At 35.7% G+C, this 14,549-nt stretch overlaps 4 protein-coding genes across 5 annotated transcripts in view; all 4 read left to right on the forward strand.

Moving 5' to 3' along the window:
• Positions 1-2,323, forward strand: part of LOC134842294 (guanosine-3',5'-bis(diphosphate) 3'-pyrophosphohydrolase MESH1-like) — a 70,687-nt gene extending 68,364 nt beyond the window's left edge. For both annotated transcript variants that reach the window (XM_063858577.1, XM_063858569.1), the window contains exons 3-4: positions 817-960; positions 1,947-2,323. In XM_063858577.1, coding sequence (XP_063714647.1) covers positions 817-960; positions 1,947-2,168 — 366 coding nt within the window. In that variant the 3' untranslated portion in view covers positions 2,169-2,323. The remainder of the gene's footprint in view (positions 1-816; positions 961-1,946) is intronic.
• Positions 1-14,549, forward strand: part of LOC134842276 (mannose-P-dolichol utilization defect 1 protein homolog) — a 160,214-nt gene that overhangs the window by 117,188 nt on the left and 28,477 nt on the right. The gene's annotated exons all lie outside the window — the stretch shown is intronic.
• LOC134842268 (uncharacterized) lies at positions 2,443-8,795 on the forward strand. Its single transcript, XM_063858538.1, has 2 exons — positions 2,443-7,071; positions 7,833-8,795. The coding sequence occupies exons 1-2, from the start codon at positions 6,101-6,103 to the stop codon at positions 7,969-7,971; spliced, it is 1,110 nt and encodes a 369-aa protein (XP_063714608.1). The 5' UTR covers positions 2,443-6,100; the 3' UTR covers positions 7,972-8,795.
• LOC134855564 (mannose-P-dolichol utilization defect 1 protein homolog) lies at positions 9,885-10,598 on the forward strand. Its single transcript, XM_063872136.1, has one exon. The coding sequence runs from the start codon at positions 9,885-9,887 to the stop codon at positions 10,596-10,598; it is 714 nt and encodes a 237-aa protein (XP_063728206.1).

The following is a 14,549-nucleotide window of genomic DNA, read 5'->3' on the forward strand; positions in this document are numbered from 1 at the left end:
GTTCATTTTTTAAATAGCGTTTTAGCTTCAAAGTATAATGGATCTGTAGCGTTCGTTAGGGAAGGAGACCAGCAATAAGTTAAGAGGCTTCGAACTCGGGCAGGGTCGGATGTTTTAAATGAAAGTTTTCGTATACTAGTTAAAATGCGTCCGCTTTATAAATTGAGGTATGTTAGTTGGTAATTTTTTTTTTTCGGATTGACTGGTACTGTTAATGCGTCTTAATTGGCTTGCGTCACTTAGCAATTATCTAGACTCATAATTGGCGTGCGTTTTTTAAGAAATTTTGTAGACTCAAAGTTTTTTATTATTCAGTTTTCCCCAGTAGCGTTATCGGTCATATTTCTGCTTGTGTATGCGAAGTTCAACTTAGCCTCTGTGTAGAAACTTATGCCGCACAAAATGCCAAAAAAAATCGACTAACCGTGCAAACATGCATGAACAATAAGGAATTTAACCTAATGAAAAAATATCATGTGAGTTCAGCGAATTTTGCAGCCGAATGCAGTAAGATTAGCTTCATAAACTAGATATCAGTGAAATGAGAGAAGATTAATAAAAAACGTGTTTTGAAAACACCCCGTAGAGCTACAATTACGCTCTCCAAAAACAGAAATAGATTTGTTGCGATAGACAATTCTTTACTTTTAAATTGAAACTGTTTTTTTTTCCAAATTTCTGAGAAATAAAAAAAAACGAAATGAGGAAGTTTAACCAGCGAAGTAGAATTTTATTAAGGCTTACGACCCGTAGGGTAGCAGCAAGAATCCGTAATCTTAAAACCATATAGATTTAAATCCTTGTCTTGACCAGTAAGCAGCACTTCTGCATGACACTGTAGAAGATACCGACACTTCGTACGAGGAACTGGTGGCCTACTTCGGAGAGACAGTGGCCAATATTGTGATGGAAGAGACTGACGATAAAACACTGCCTAAAGCTGAGAGGAAGCAAAAGCAGGTAGGAAAGTTGTCAAAAAATTGCTTTTTGTTCCATTTTAGCCCTTTTGTCAAACTAGGGGAAATGTGATGCCCCACCCAACACTGATTTTGTTAGACAATAATCGGAAAGAGGAATGAAAAAAATTATATATTATTCCTCCATATAATGGACATCATAACTATGCAAGAAGCTTAACATGCTTATTCGTAGCGTTGCCTTTTAACAGCTCGATTCCGGGCGGGTAGTTTATCATTGTGAGCATCTGCCAGAAAGTGTTTAAATTTCATCTGCAATGATACACCTGCAATGTTGAAAATCTTTAAGTAGCAACTGGGATTCATATCTAAGTTTAGTGTCTTCACGTAGAAAGGTCAATCGAATCCAACGCCTTCTGGTCTATCGGCTGAACAAGGGATATCGATCGCACTGCAAGCAGCTCAATTGTTTTGGACGACAGTACCACTGCAGAAAAATGTTGACAATTTTTTTTCAATTTTTTTTTTGCAATTTTCAGTTGTAATTTAGCTCAAAATAATCTGTAATCGTCTCAAATTAGTAGAAATAAGACATTCATGCTCTGTTCTAATCAGGCCAATGTTAGATTCGCCTGAAAAAACTTTTAAAAAATGTACAGTTAAATTTTTCTCGAAAGACTACTTTTTGAAAATATTGTGGTTACTGCGATTCGCCGAGGGTCTATGAAAGGCCTTTTATTTCCCCACATTTCAGACAGCTATTTTAATGAGCGAAGCTCTTTTGCGACTCAAGATAATTTTTTGCGTCTAGAATTAGTCTGAAACATCTTTTTAAGAAACTGAATCCCAACTCGAAAAGTTTCGATATGATATATCACTCAATTTTGTGCGAGATGAGTTTATTGTACCTGATTATGCGTAAAGAAAACCCACGGTGCACTTGACTATCTTCCAGTCTCTATGAGGTGGTCTGAACTGTAATGCCAGTAATGAATCAGATGATGTTTTTTTTGATATTTCCAATTGCAGGTAGAAAGAATAGAAAAGATGTCGAGGGAAGCCAAAATGGTCAAGCTAGCTGATAAACTGTACAACCTCAGGGATCTGAACAGAGCCACTCCCGAGGGGTGGAGCGAGGAGAGGGTGGGGGAGTACTTCAAGTGGGCTAAGAGTGTCACAGGGCAGATACAGGGTGTGAACCAAGCGCTGGAGTTGGAGTTGAACAAAGTTTACGATGCACGCAATGTGTGATCATGTGCTTGATGGTGGCTGAATATTATTTTACACCAGAGTCTATTTTGTCCATAATTTTTATGATTATTATCGAGAAGTTTCTATCTTTGTGTATCTTCCTTTATTTATTTGAGCACCATGATATTATGCGTGAGTTCAAATATTCAAAATAACTTTGTCTTTCGGAAAAAATATTTAGATTGAAATTTTGGATTATAGTGCTTCATGATTTTCACAAAAGTGGCGGAATGACCGATGGAAAAATTGGCTACTCTCCTGTGTGCCGCATCTTTAGCTATTATCTTTTTACCGTACCCCACGGCCTTCAAAACTTTCAGTGGGAGAATTTTTGAAATTTAAAATTGAAACTTCACTCAAGAGAACATGTTATGGTGATCTCCTTCCTCTGTTAGAAAATGAGTTTTTCCTTTCTCTCGAAAACTGCCCTGCCAAAAATCTGAGGTCGTGTTCATTAGCAAGAACCGGTGTTAGGGTTTCTCCCTGCATACACGGTTACGCCTTTTTTTGTGGAAAAATTGATAACCATAGAAACTGTACTTTTGAAGTTTTGACTATGTTTTTGGAAACTTTTCACTTTTCTCCTTTAACTATCTTAGAATAAAGGTTCAATCGAATAATAAGGAAGAAGCAATTTTGGTTGCATAAGCAGCCACACACTAATCATTTGCAAAAAAGTTGTTTCAACTGAAAAAAGTCTATTTTTTGTAATTTTGACCGTTTTTCGACGAATTTTGTTACGCTTGCGATCAACAAGCGTTATCAAGTCGGAATGTAGACTTTTTTATCGGGTTAACTAGTAGTTTAACGGAAAAAAAATAAATCGCTTATGATGCTGCTATGCAGCTGACACGCTCAATTTCAAGAAAATTCAAATTTAACTACTGGGTGGGTACTGGTTACTAATCAGTTTTTTTTTTCGGCTCAACTGGTGTCTGCTCAAATGTTGTACGCTTACGCTTCTTATGTTTTGTTCAGTTGCTATTCCGATTTTGAAAGGTCTCGCTTAGCATATTTGCTTATAATTCCTGTTTGATAAAAATAGGTTTTATGAAAATGTTTGGGATTTTGTTTTTTGAGATGCTTTGAAAAATTTTATCGCTTTTTCTACCGATTTTCAAAAAAAGGATATCCGTAGAAAAACCGCTATACCCCTGTGTGCTTGTATACTCCCCTGGTATCTTTTTCGCTTTTCCCTTTCGTCTACAGCCTTCGAAAAAGTCTTAAAACCTTTTTGACTTAAATCTTCTCGAAAACTGACCTCCCGAACCTGAGGTTGTGGGTTCAATGCAGATAGCGAAGTTCCCTTGGATTAGCTGACACTCACAAATTTTAAATAAAAATGTTATCGTCCTCTGAAAAGTCATTTTTTGATTTTTTGAGCGTTTTTTTTATTGTTTTTATATATTTTCCGAGAAGTACTCTCCCAAATTTGGGATTTTGTGTCCAATTCAAAAAAAGGTTGTGAAAAGCTCCTTTGCATTCCCGATTACGCCCCACTTTTTCGACACAAAAAATAATGGCCCTCGGAAAAGTCAAAATGTTGATTTTTTGTGAGTTTTTGAAAATTTTCGAGAATTGCATTGCCGAAATTGTTTTTTTTGGGCTCAATTGAAACTACAGGTTGGTCGAATTTCTTCTGCATAAGCGGCTAAGCTCCAATTTTTTCTAAACAAAATGCTTTGATTCTCGGAAATGTCAACTATCTGATTTGTTGACCGTTTTTCGGACTTATCTCGAAAACTGACCTGCCGAATCTGATATCATAGGTTTGATCGACACAACAGGTGGTTGGAAGCTCACCTCAATAATTTGCTCCAACCATTTTTTGGGCAAAAGTATGGCCTTCAAAAGAATTTTGAAACTTAGAACGTTTTTTAGAAGTTTTTTGACTTTACTCGAATATTACCGTGCAAAATCTCAATCGAGTTCAATGGAGAAACTCGATATTGGGAATTTTCGTTACTTTACTGGCCACTTACATGTTCAATCGAAGGAAGAGGTTGGCGATTTTTTCCTGCAGTAGAGGGCTCTCCATATTTTTTTTGTAAGAGAAATGTGATGTCGCTGGGAAAATTCCAAAATTAAAAAATTTTTCACGCATTCTTTGTTTATTAGACAAACAACTATGGTTTTGGGCAAAGTCCAATTTTTGAAATCACGCATTTCGTCCTGCATCAGTAAACAAATTCAAAAAATATCAAACTCCAATTTAAGCTGGGATCTAGGTGTCCTTCATCGATACATCCGAAAGTTTTGGTTTACCTTGTTTTTCTTCCTTATTTTTTTCATTCAATCGGAAAAACAAACTATTGGGCGTATCCCTTGCATCAGCGAATTCTCTCAATTTATGTTCTTAAGTTAAAAATGTTCACACAAAATTTCTCAAAAATACTGCCAATTTTGAAATGAGGAAACCAGTCGAGTTTAGAAGTTTTAATGATTAAACAGCTATCTCCAACTTAAGCTGGGCACCAGTTAGTTCTGAAGCGACTGTGGCTCAGATTCGTGGACGTCAGACTCTTTATCTACACGGTTAGAGGTTCAATTCCGGCACATATAATTAATTTAAGTTTGATTTGGTGGCACTCATGCTGAAAAGCATTGGCAATGTAATAGCAACTGTAGCTGCTTGATTAGTAGCTAGTGTTGGTAAGTTCTCAAGCGATGGTGGCACAAATACCGGAACCTAAGACTCTTAATCTCCAGATAAGAGGTTCGAGAATAAATTTTAAGGTGATTCTTCCGTTTTTCTGTGTAGCTGCTTTAAATAGAAAGTATCTAAAAATAGCTTCCTTTAAACAGCAGATTTTAAACTCTTTTCGTCGTTGTAATGACTGGTTTCTTGCATTGATTTCTGTGTACGATCATGATAATTACTCTTGTAATCGTGAAGTGGCTTTAATCGGGAACTAGTTTTTTGTCCCGTAGACAACTTCTCATACAAATCTGTATTAGGTTGCTCTATTAATGTTCTTGGCCTTTTGAAGACTTCTTCCCACTTGCCTTAAGCCTAACGCTGCTACCTTTGTACCCTAAGGTCTGGGATTCGAGTCTCAGTCGGACGTTGTTTTTGCAGTATGTATGAAATTGAACATGTTTCCGAGAAAAATTGAATTATCGTGCAGTTTTTTCTGCTTTTTATCTCAGCTTAGTTGCCACATCGGAGATTTTTTCTATCCTGTCAGCAATTTTCATCGAGCGCGAGTGTTTTTGATTTACTCCTGTTTTTTTTTCTTTCAAATCGATCTACTCTATATATTTTATGTGGCTTCCTTTTTTTCGCTCAAAAGCTTTCATCGGCTTAAATGATTTCGGCGTATGTTTTATCGGCTTAGTTACTTTTTTTTCATGTCCCTTCAAAGGCAAAAAATAATTGATTTGTTTTTGAAAAATTCAGGTAGTTTTGTGTTGCCATAATGTTTGTGTTTAAAACTTAATTGCTCAAAAATTTGTTAGAACAACAGTTTGATGGCGTTAAATGTTTTTGGCTCAATGTTCGTCTACCCACTTGTTTTCGACTTAGTGGCCGCTCGGTTATTACTAAAAGTTGTTTTCCGACTGTTGATTTGAAATTATTTTCATTTGTTCCCAAAAAAAATGTATTTTTTCCCTATTTTTTTTCTTTTCGTCTTTTTCTATTCGATAGCTTGCAATGCTCTGCTTGCGTTGTATCGTAAGTGATGCGAAGCTGCTCAGCTTCGCTTCTGCGTTGATTAGTCTTTATCAGACAATGAAATTCATTCAAGTATGAAAATTATTCTTTTATCAGACAATGAATAATGCAACTTCAGACAATGAAATTCATTCAAGTTGAGCATTTTAGATTAATATTGGTCTATCTATCGTTTTTATACATACAAAAGCCCCAGTTGTTCGATGTTTTGTGAGTTCTACATTTCGATTAATCAAATGTGACTTTACATACGTCTATGGAAACCTCTCGTAGGAGTTCCAATATTTTCTTCGAAATTCGCCAATGCTCAACGTGCAATGGAGTGGATCCAAAAGATCCAATATTCTTGACTTGCGGGCACATTTTCTGTGGACCACCTAAAGACTGTTTCCGCAAACTGGGAAAACTTGACTCCAAAACGAGTACTCTCAAATGTCCAATATGCAATGCCATGTACAAAAAAGCTGTATCGTCTTCGAAACCGGTTCCGGAGCAGAGTGACTTCTGCCTGGCGCCGAATTGTGTCAAACACGAGTCGGTAAAAGTGTTGTTCTGGTGTAATGATTGTGATGAAAAAGTGTGTCACGTTTGCGAAGAAGAAACTCACGAAGACCATTCGATGAAGTCTTATAAATTACACATGCAAAGATCAGTCAAAAGAAAACTGACAGCTTTAACTTCGGTGATTGATTCCCGAATAGCAATTTTAGATAAATCTAAACGAGCAATGGACGCAAAACGACTGAAAATTATTTCGAATTTCAGTGATATAAAAAGGTTTGCGGAAAGCTCGTCGAATAAAGTTGACGAAAAAACGCTGCAGGCGTTCTTACATTTACCAACGCAAAGAAATGAAAATTTTTGTAGTCCTCCAGTTTTTGACGCAGAAGACTTCATTTTTACGGATGGTCATTTCCGTTTGTTTCCGATGTTAAGCAAAGTCGAAGAGTTCCACTTCGAGTGTAAAATTTCAGATATTCAGAAAATGAAGATAGAAAAAGGTCAGAAATCAGATCTGGTTGAATTACGTTGTGGATACAAGGCGTGTGTTGAAGCTTTCAGAAATAAAGTTTCTGGAATAAATTTGTTTTTGCTTTTTGAACCAAAAGATTTGACTATTGACTGGGCAATTTTTGTGTTTTTCCAGTTTTCGATCAAGAATAACAATACAAGTACCTGGGAACGTAAACAGCTGCTGGCAAATAAGTATTCGACTAATTTGGAAAGGTGGGGCGATGAGCAAGTATAGACCCAATGCGGAGTTATTATGTTTTTAAATTTTTAAAACCAAATTTTTTAAGACTGAAATTTCTGCGACACCTGTACAACCTTTGAAAAATTCCATTTTTGAAAGTATTGGCCTAATAAGTGCTTTTACATGAGCGCTTTTTTCAAATTGAGAAGGTAGAGTATGAGAAAAAGTGATGTAGTAAAGAAATGGATGGTCCAAATTTGTGCCGTGCTAGGTTTTTGGGATTTTTTTTCGCAAAAACGGTTAGCAAATTTGTAGTTTTCAATTTCCCTTTTACGGGTACTCTCTTACTATCTCTCCCAAGTGTTAGTATTTTTTCAGCTAAATTTCATCAGATTTGACGAAAGTGTATGACAAGGGACAGCATCAATTTTCTGAACAATCTTCGCAGTTGCTTAAAATATTGCTGTCACACGTATGGGCGTAACAAAGTTTAGATTCTTTCGGAATATTTACTTCACTTGAAAGTCCTTCATTGGCTTTTAAAATTGCGTTAAAGCCATTTATCAGCCGTTAACCTACATTTTTTGCCTTTGGCGATCAGACTGTCTTACCCGAAAAAGTATATCCTTGCGAAAGCATTTCCTTTGATATTGAGTTGACTGAGTTTTGCAGTTTGCAAACAAAAAAATATGGCCATAGCGTTCTGTTTTTTTGGACCCTAAGTGGTCGGGTTATTTTCTGGTTTTCTATTTTTGTCGCTTGGGCCATGCATTGTAATTTATCGCCTCGCCAGATGGGGTGAGCTGAATGTCCTCAAATGGATGTCTGCGTGCGATAAAAGCAATGGGTGGATCGACAACGAAAACTGTGTTACTGTGTTGACTACAATGGTCCTGTTTTATAATGACTCAGAGCAAGAACTTTTCTTGTAATTCTATGAGTTCACAATTTTGACCTCCATTCGAGTTACCTTCAAAACACAAGTTATTTTCGAGATTAGCTTTGCGGAAACTGGACACATATGGAGATTATATGAATTGGACTGTCATTGTAATAACACCGTGGTTAAAAGACTAGTTTTTTTCGGTCATCTGAGAATGACGTATTGATTTATGAATTTGCAGCGTCTCAGATTACCTAGACTGCCATTTTAGCTAATATATCAGATTATATCAAAGATGTATCAGATTAAACATTTGAAAGCAGAAAACTTCATCCTGTTTTCTGGTTTAGCTCTCTTCGATATTTCTCTGGTTTAGCTCTCTTCGATATTCGTTCACGCGGACTACCAAATGGTCAGTTGAGAACAGATGATAGTCATGCTACACTTGTGGATACAAACCAGAGAAATGAGGATTCGAGGAGGGTTCATTCAACCATGGATAAACAAACTTGGCTTATTTAGTTCACACAGAAAGCGAATATTGCAGAAAACAGAACAAATATCACCAACGAGCTTTAGATGATAAGCAATGCAAGCACATTCATTTATTGAACATTGCCGTAGTCAGTGCCTTAGGATTGTTGAAAATAGTTTATAACTTATACGCAAAATAGTTATTAGCTTAAACAGTTTTACTTTTTCAAGATGCTTCGCCAAATCATTCATGCGATTATTTCGCCAGAATGCATGGATGTTTACTTTGCTGACAAGGATTTTTTCAATGCAGATTGCGCAAAACAGTTGCTGAGCAAATTCGTCGGGTATACAATACTATGTATCTCGTTATGTGTAAAAATACCGCAGATCCTGAAAATATACAGGGCAAAAAGTGGTCGAGGCATCAACATCAGCACTCAAGCGATAGATGCCATGGGCTTCAGTACCGTAATCAGTTACAGTTGTGTTAGAGGGTACCCTTTCAGTACCTACGGGGATACTATTTCAAACTTCGTTCAAACTATGCTTGTGGTCTACCTGTGTATGTTTTACGGTGGAAGAAAATGGGAAGCGATGATTGCGTTTTTGTTCGGACTTGGTGGAGCGTATTTTTTTTGTACCGGTCTCGTGCCGATTTACGTGTTAAAGAATCTCAACCGAATGGGATTTTTGACAAAGTTCCTCGGAGGCTCGTCTCAGATTTACACAAATTACAAGAACAAATCGACAGGACAAATATCATTTTGGACTATTCTGATGGGCTTTTGCATAGTCTCTTCGAAAGTGATGATCAATGTATTCGAAACGAAGGACCTTCAATTAATCGTAGGCACTTCTTCGAGCAGTATGGTCTTGGGTACCATTTTGTTCCAGATATTATACTTCTCCGGAAAGAAACCAGAAGCCAAAAAGGAATAAACGTCACCCAGAAAACCGCATGGTGATCCATGAAAACTGGTAGAACTTAAGCGTAGCCTAACCTTTCCGGTTTTCAAGTCAAATATCTTGTCAAAACTATTATTTTGTGAGTTATAGAAAACGAATTAGAAATGAAATGAAAATGAAAGAAACAAAACGACATTGAAATCTTTACGCTCTCTGCTCAAACCTAGGACCAAAAATACTTTTCAAGGAGTCTTGTTTGTTTTCAGGAATCTTGTCTGCTTTCTTTAGGGCCACTGTCTGTATGTATTTGTTTCTAAAAGCACAAAATCATTGAAAGAGTTTCGTTTCAAATCTGTACACAGATAACATAATTACTGTCTCGTCTTCAGTCAAATAAATTTATTGAATCTTGAGACAGTTTTCCAATTCAGAGGTAACTTCGCGTTTCAGATTTTTTTCTATTCAAAATAAAGTTTATAGTTCAAATTATAATCGATTTCAAATCATATTCTTGACACTTATTGACGGGTAATTTTGCTCCAATTATTATTATTAACAACATTTTTTTTTCAGTTAACAATGGAACAAATAGCCCTCGTCTTCGTCAGTCCAAAATGTCTGGAAGTCTATGCCTCAGAAAACGACTTTTTAAACCCGGAGTGTGCCAAGCAAATTGTTAGCAAGCTTGTCAGTTACTTCATCATGACATTTTCAATATTCGTTAAGCTGCCTCAGATAGTGAAGGTGTACAAAGCTCAAAGTGGTGAAGGGTTGAACAACATGTCTCTACTCATAGAAACAACGGGTTTCATGGGTCATTTCACATATTGCTACGTATCAAGTTACCCTTTCAGTATCTACGGTGACGCAATTTGCAGTTTTCTGCAAACTTTGCTCATTTTCTACATGAAGCTAGATTTTTCCGGACAGCGAATTAAAGCTGTATCTTGGTTTGTGTTCTACATATCAGCTGCTATGTTCTTGTGCTCTGGGACACTTAGTTTACAAGCTATACGGTACTTCAACCATTTCGGATTTTCAATCATGGGGTTTGGGGGATTGTCGCAGATTTTCACTAACTTCAGAACAAAGTCGACAGGTCAAATCTCGGCGGTGTCAATGATGATGGCGTTCACAATCTGTTTCTTGCGAGTGCTTACTGTCTTGCAAGAGTCGAACGATAAAGGTCTGGCAGTTGGAGCTGGTTTGGCTTGTGTAATAATTGGAGTGATAATTATGCAGATTAAACTGTACGAGAAGCCAAAAGAAAAAGTCGAAAAGAAGAAACTGTAGATTCATTTTGTCATTTTGTTTTATTAAGATTAATGAACGTAGTGAAGACTCTTTTATAGATCTTGTTGATTTTTTTCAGTTTTTTTTCAGGAAGAAGTCTTAAATTGTGCATAAAAGTCTAAAAACTACAGATGTGCATTCATACATATTGATGCATTTAGGAATACACTTAGGTATATATGCATTTTTTCAGTTCAATTGAAATTCATCTGCTGAAATTGACCTAAATAGCATTCTCCAAATACGAACGTGGAAAAAACATGAACGATAGTGGAATTTTATTTTTAGATTTAAAACTTTACTTGTTGATCCATTTTTCTCAGGTTGTTTTAATGTTATCGAAAAAGCGCCAATCATAAGTCGTTCTAGAAATTCAAAGAGTTTAAAAGGTATGTATTTTTTCTTTGAAATTTGAAAATTGAGATTTTTTTCAGCTAAGTCAGTTTTTTTAATGTTTACAAGTGTTCATTACTCTTTTCCCATCTTCGATTGGCTATGTTTATTAGTTTATACTGTTTTATTGCGAGGTAAATGTTTATTAATGGTGTTTGAATGCAATATCTATCGTCCTTAATATGATTCATTGTTTGAAACAGCAAATAAGTAGTTATAGATTCTGTGTTTAGAATTTCTATTTAAATGAAAACTTAAAATACAATTTTATTAGAGAATTGTAACAATTTTTTTCCGGCAGCAGAGAATTGTTTCTGTTCGATTTATGTCTATTCCAATTTTTCAGTGGCTTTAGCAAATCTTCGGTCAGTTTTAATTTTTGACCGTTGATTCGGATTTAATGCATGGTTTGCGTTAGTTGCGAGTTAGAGGAGTAATTTTGGAGGCTTATTGAGATAATTGCTGTGATTTTTTCAATCGCAAATTCTCTTAAAATGTTCACGCGCAAAGAAAACACATCTATCTATACATTATGTAAGTGGTGTTCCACTTGACACATATTCAAGAAGTCCCTATGTTGGCATGTTTATTAAAATGCCAGTATTTTAAAAATGCAATGTTTAATAAAATGCAATGTTAAATGTATTTGATTGAATTCAACGTTTTTAATTTTCAAGTTCATCCATTATGTTAACTACACATATGCTGAAACGTGAATGCTCTAACTGTACAGTTTACTTATTTAGCAATGGCAACTGTTAAAGCTTTTGGTTTCAGTGCAAAACTGAAATTCTCAACGCTATTGGGCGTGCTACCGGGGTACATTCAGGGTACACTACCAGGGTACACTCCAAATGTTACTGCTGAAATCCTTTTGGTTTCCAAGATATGTCATTTTTTATGATTTCAATTATGCAAAAACATATTTCAAAAATTTTTGTAACCCTTATGATGGGGGTTTTTTCAGGATAAACTATGGAGTTGCAATTCTGTCCTCCAAATGTGACTGGTCAAGTTCTTTGGTTTCGAGGTATGGAGATTTCTATTACTTTTTCATTTTTTTTTTCAAAACTAACAGAACCTGAAATTCTCAACCACACGGTGGGATGCTCTCAGGGTACAAATTACGCTCAGAGTAAGCTCTCAAATTGAATGAGCTATAATTTCAAACCTGGTTCTTATGTTTAGAATCCCCATAATAATTTACCGAATTTTCGCAAATGGGTCAAATTTTATCAAAAAAGGTCAATGATAAAGATTGAAGAAATTCAATATCATTTTTTTTCATCAGCTTCTTGCAGGCGTTAACAAATTGAAACGTACTTTTTTCCATATTAACTTTTTTTCTAACAGAATCACTGAATCATTTAGTCAACTCACGGAAATGTTTTGAGCACGTTGGGATTTTAAAAATCTGTTCTTTTCGAAATATGCTTTTATGTTATTTAGAAGTTTATATAGCTCATTTTTGTATAATTTCATTTTCTGCTTCTTTTTCGCTGAATTTTTTTTTAGTTTAAATGGTTCTAGCATAATGACTTATCGTTTTTAACTCTTTTGTATTGCTTCCGAGGACTGAAAACATCAGAACCGAGTTCGAAATTTTTATGACAACGTTATTCGTCTCAGTGGGCGTCTGCCCAAGTGTTGTCGACTGTATCGTAGCTGCATTGATTTCATTTCAATACAAATTTGAATGAACCACTTGATTTTTTTTCGAAATTGGTTTTTATGTTGAGAATTTTATGATCACCGATTTTTGCGACCTGAAAGGTTTAGACTTATGTTTAATCGGCTTCGTCGCGTTCTATTGCCTTGTTCGCAAGGCTGAATAGAAGTTTATGTCTGCATTTGGGTCAACAGGTGGCGGACTTGGGAAATGCGGAATTTAAGTTTTCTATGGCTCAATTTTATCTACGACAAAAATAATTGACACAACGGGTACGTACCCAACTATTGTCGGCTTAGTTATCGCCTTGTATTTTTTATCAATGCTATTTGAACTGTGGATTCGATTTTTTTGGCATGTTTTTCCCAAAATTGTTGTAGATTTTTCAACATGTTTTCAATTTTTTGTTGACTGGACTTTTGAGTGGCTTTCGTCTTATTTTCTCCCGGCTAGCTCAAATTGCTATTTTGTGACGTAACGCGACTATTGCGAATCTCAGTTTTCCTTTTCTGAAATCGGAAATTTTTTTCAAACTTTAAATTCGGGAACCTAAATTTTTAATCGTTTTCTTGATATTTAATTTAGCCAGGATATGACGCTGTTGAATGCTACCAACCTCGGGGTTGCATTTTCTTTTGACCATAGTTTTTTTAAATGATTTTAAAGAGTTCAGAGCTGCCTTTTCTAGCGTCAAAAATCTGTTTTGCAGCACTAAGGTACGAATCACGCATTATTTCATTAGCAGTTTTCATAAAATATTTTTTGGATTGTCAATTTTGGTTTCGACTTGGTACCTGTTGCAAGACCACATCCTTATAGCGTAGCGAAATCAGCCCTAGCGTTTTTTTCTCAGGGTATTATTGAGATGCTTCAATGAATTGTCAGCCGGAGTCGAATGCTATATCGTACTAAAGCCCTTTAGTCATGGTTTGATTGATATTTTTAAACTTTTAAAAATTATGTGTGTCGATTTTATTAACGTGTGTCGATAGTTGTTGATTTAAAGTATTCTTTAAATCGGCCCTTCGTGCTTCTCCGGCTCCTAAAACTCAAAAAGTGATTCTGAAACAACTTGAAAAGAAACTTGTTTTGATTACTTTAGTTATTCATTTTGTCAAGTTAACTGTCGTCTGCATGAAAACAGACCCTTTTGGAGTATTTGAAATTAATTATCGACGGAACTTTCTATTTGCTGAGCTAATTGCAGCTTTCTGTCAGAAAACGGCAATTGTTGTTCAGTTCCTGCCTTTGTAGGCCACTGTTTAGTCATAAGTGTAATCCATCGTTGATACTTAGGTTTTTTTCCTAATTACGCAAGGGATTAGCAAGCGTTACCAATTTGCAGGATATTTGTTTTTCGGATAGACAAATTGTTTTACAAAATCACTGAAAAAATTGATAGCGTGTCTTATAGTCAATTTAAGATATGGGTCTGATGTTGCTTTTTCAGCCTGGAGATAATATTCATGCGTGACACTCCGAAGGCTCAGGTTTCCAATGCTTGGAAAAATTGTCGTGCCATCGTTTTTCTGCTTACATCTTTGGTTAAGTTGCCACAACAAGAACTTTGCTTATGATCTGAACATTTTTTCACAAAATTCCATTTGCTGTTATTTAATGGTGCAGGTAATTGAGTTCCTAGATATTTTCTTTACAAATTGTTTCCGGACAATTTTTTGGCTCTTCTTTTGTCTCATAGTATAGAAAACCTTGACTGGAGCATTGTCTTGATTTTTAGAAAGTATGGTACGGATCTGATCGCAAAAGTTAGAATAGAAAATTTATTTACGCTTTTCACAAATGTTTTTGCTTGGTTCGAGTTTTTCAAATGAGATTTTCTTTAAATGATAGTGGAGCTGGAGAACAGCTTGATCAAGTCAACTCTACTC

The sequence above is a fragment of the Symsagittifera roscoffensis genome, chromosome 1 (genome assembly GCF_963678635.1).
Source record: "Symsagittifera roscoffensis chromosome 1, txSymRosc1.1, whole genome shotgun sequence".
In the NCBI taxonomy this organism is placed as follows: Eukaryota; Metazoa; Xenacoelomorpha; order Acoela; family Convolutidae; genus Symsagittifera; species Symsagittifera roscoffensis.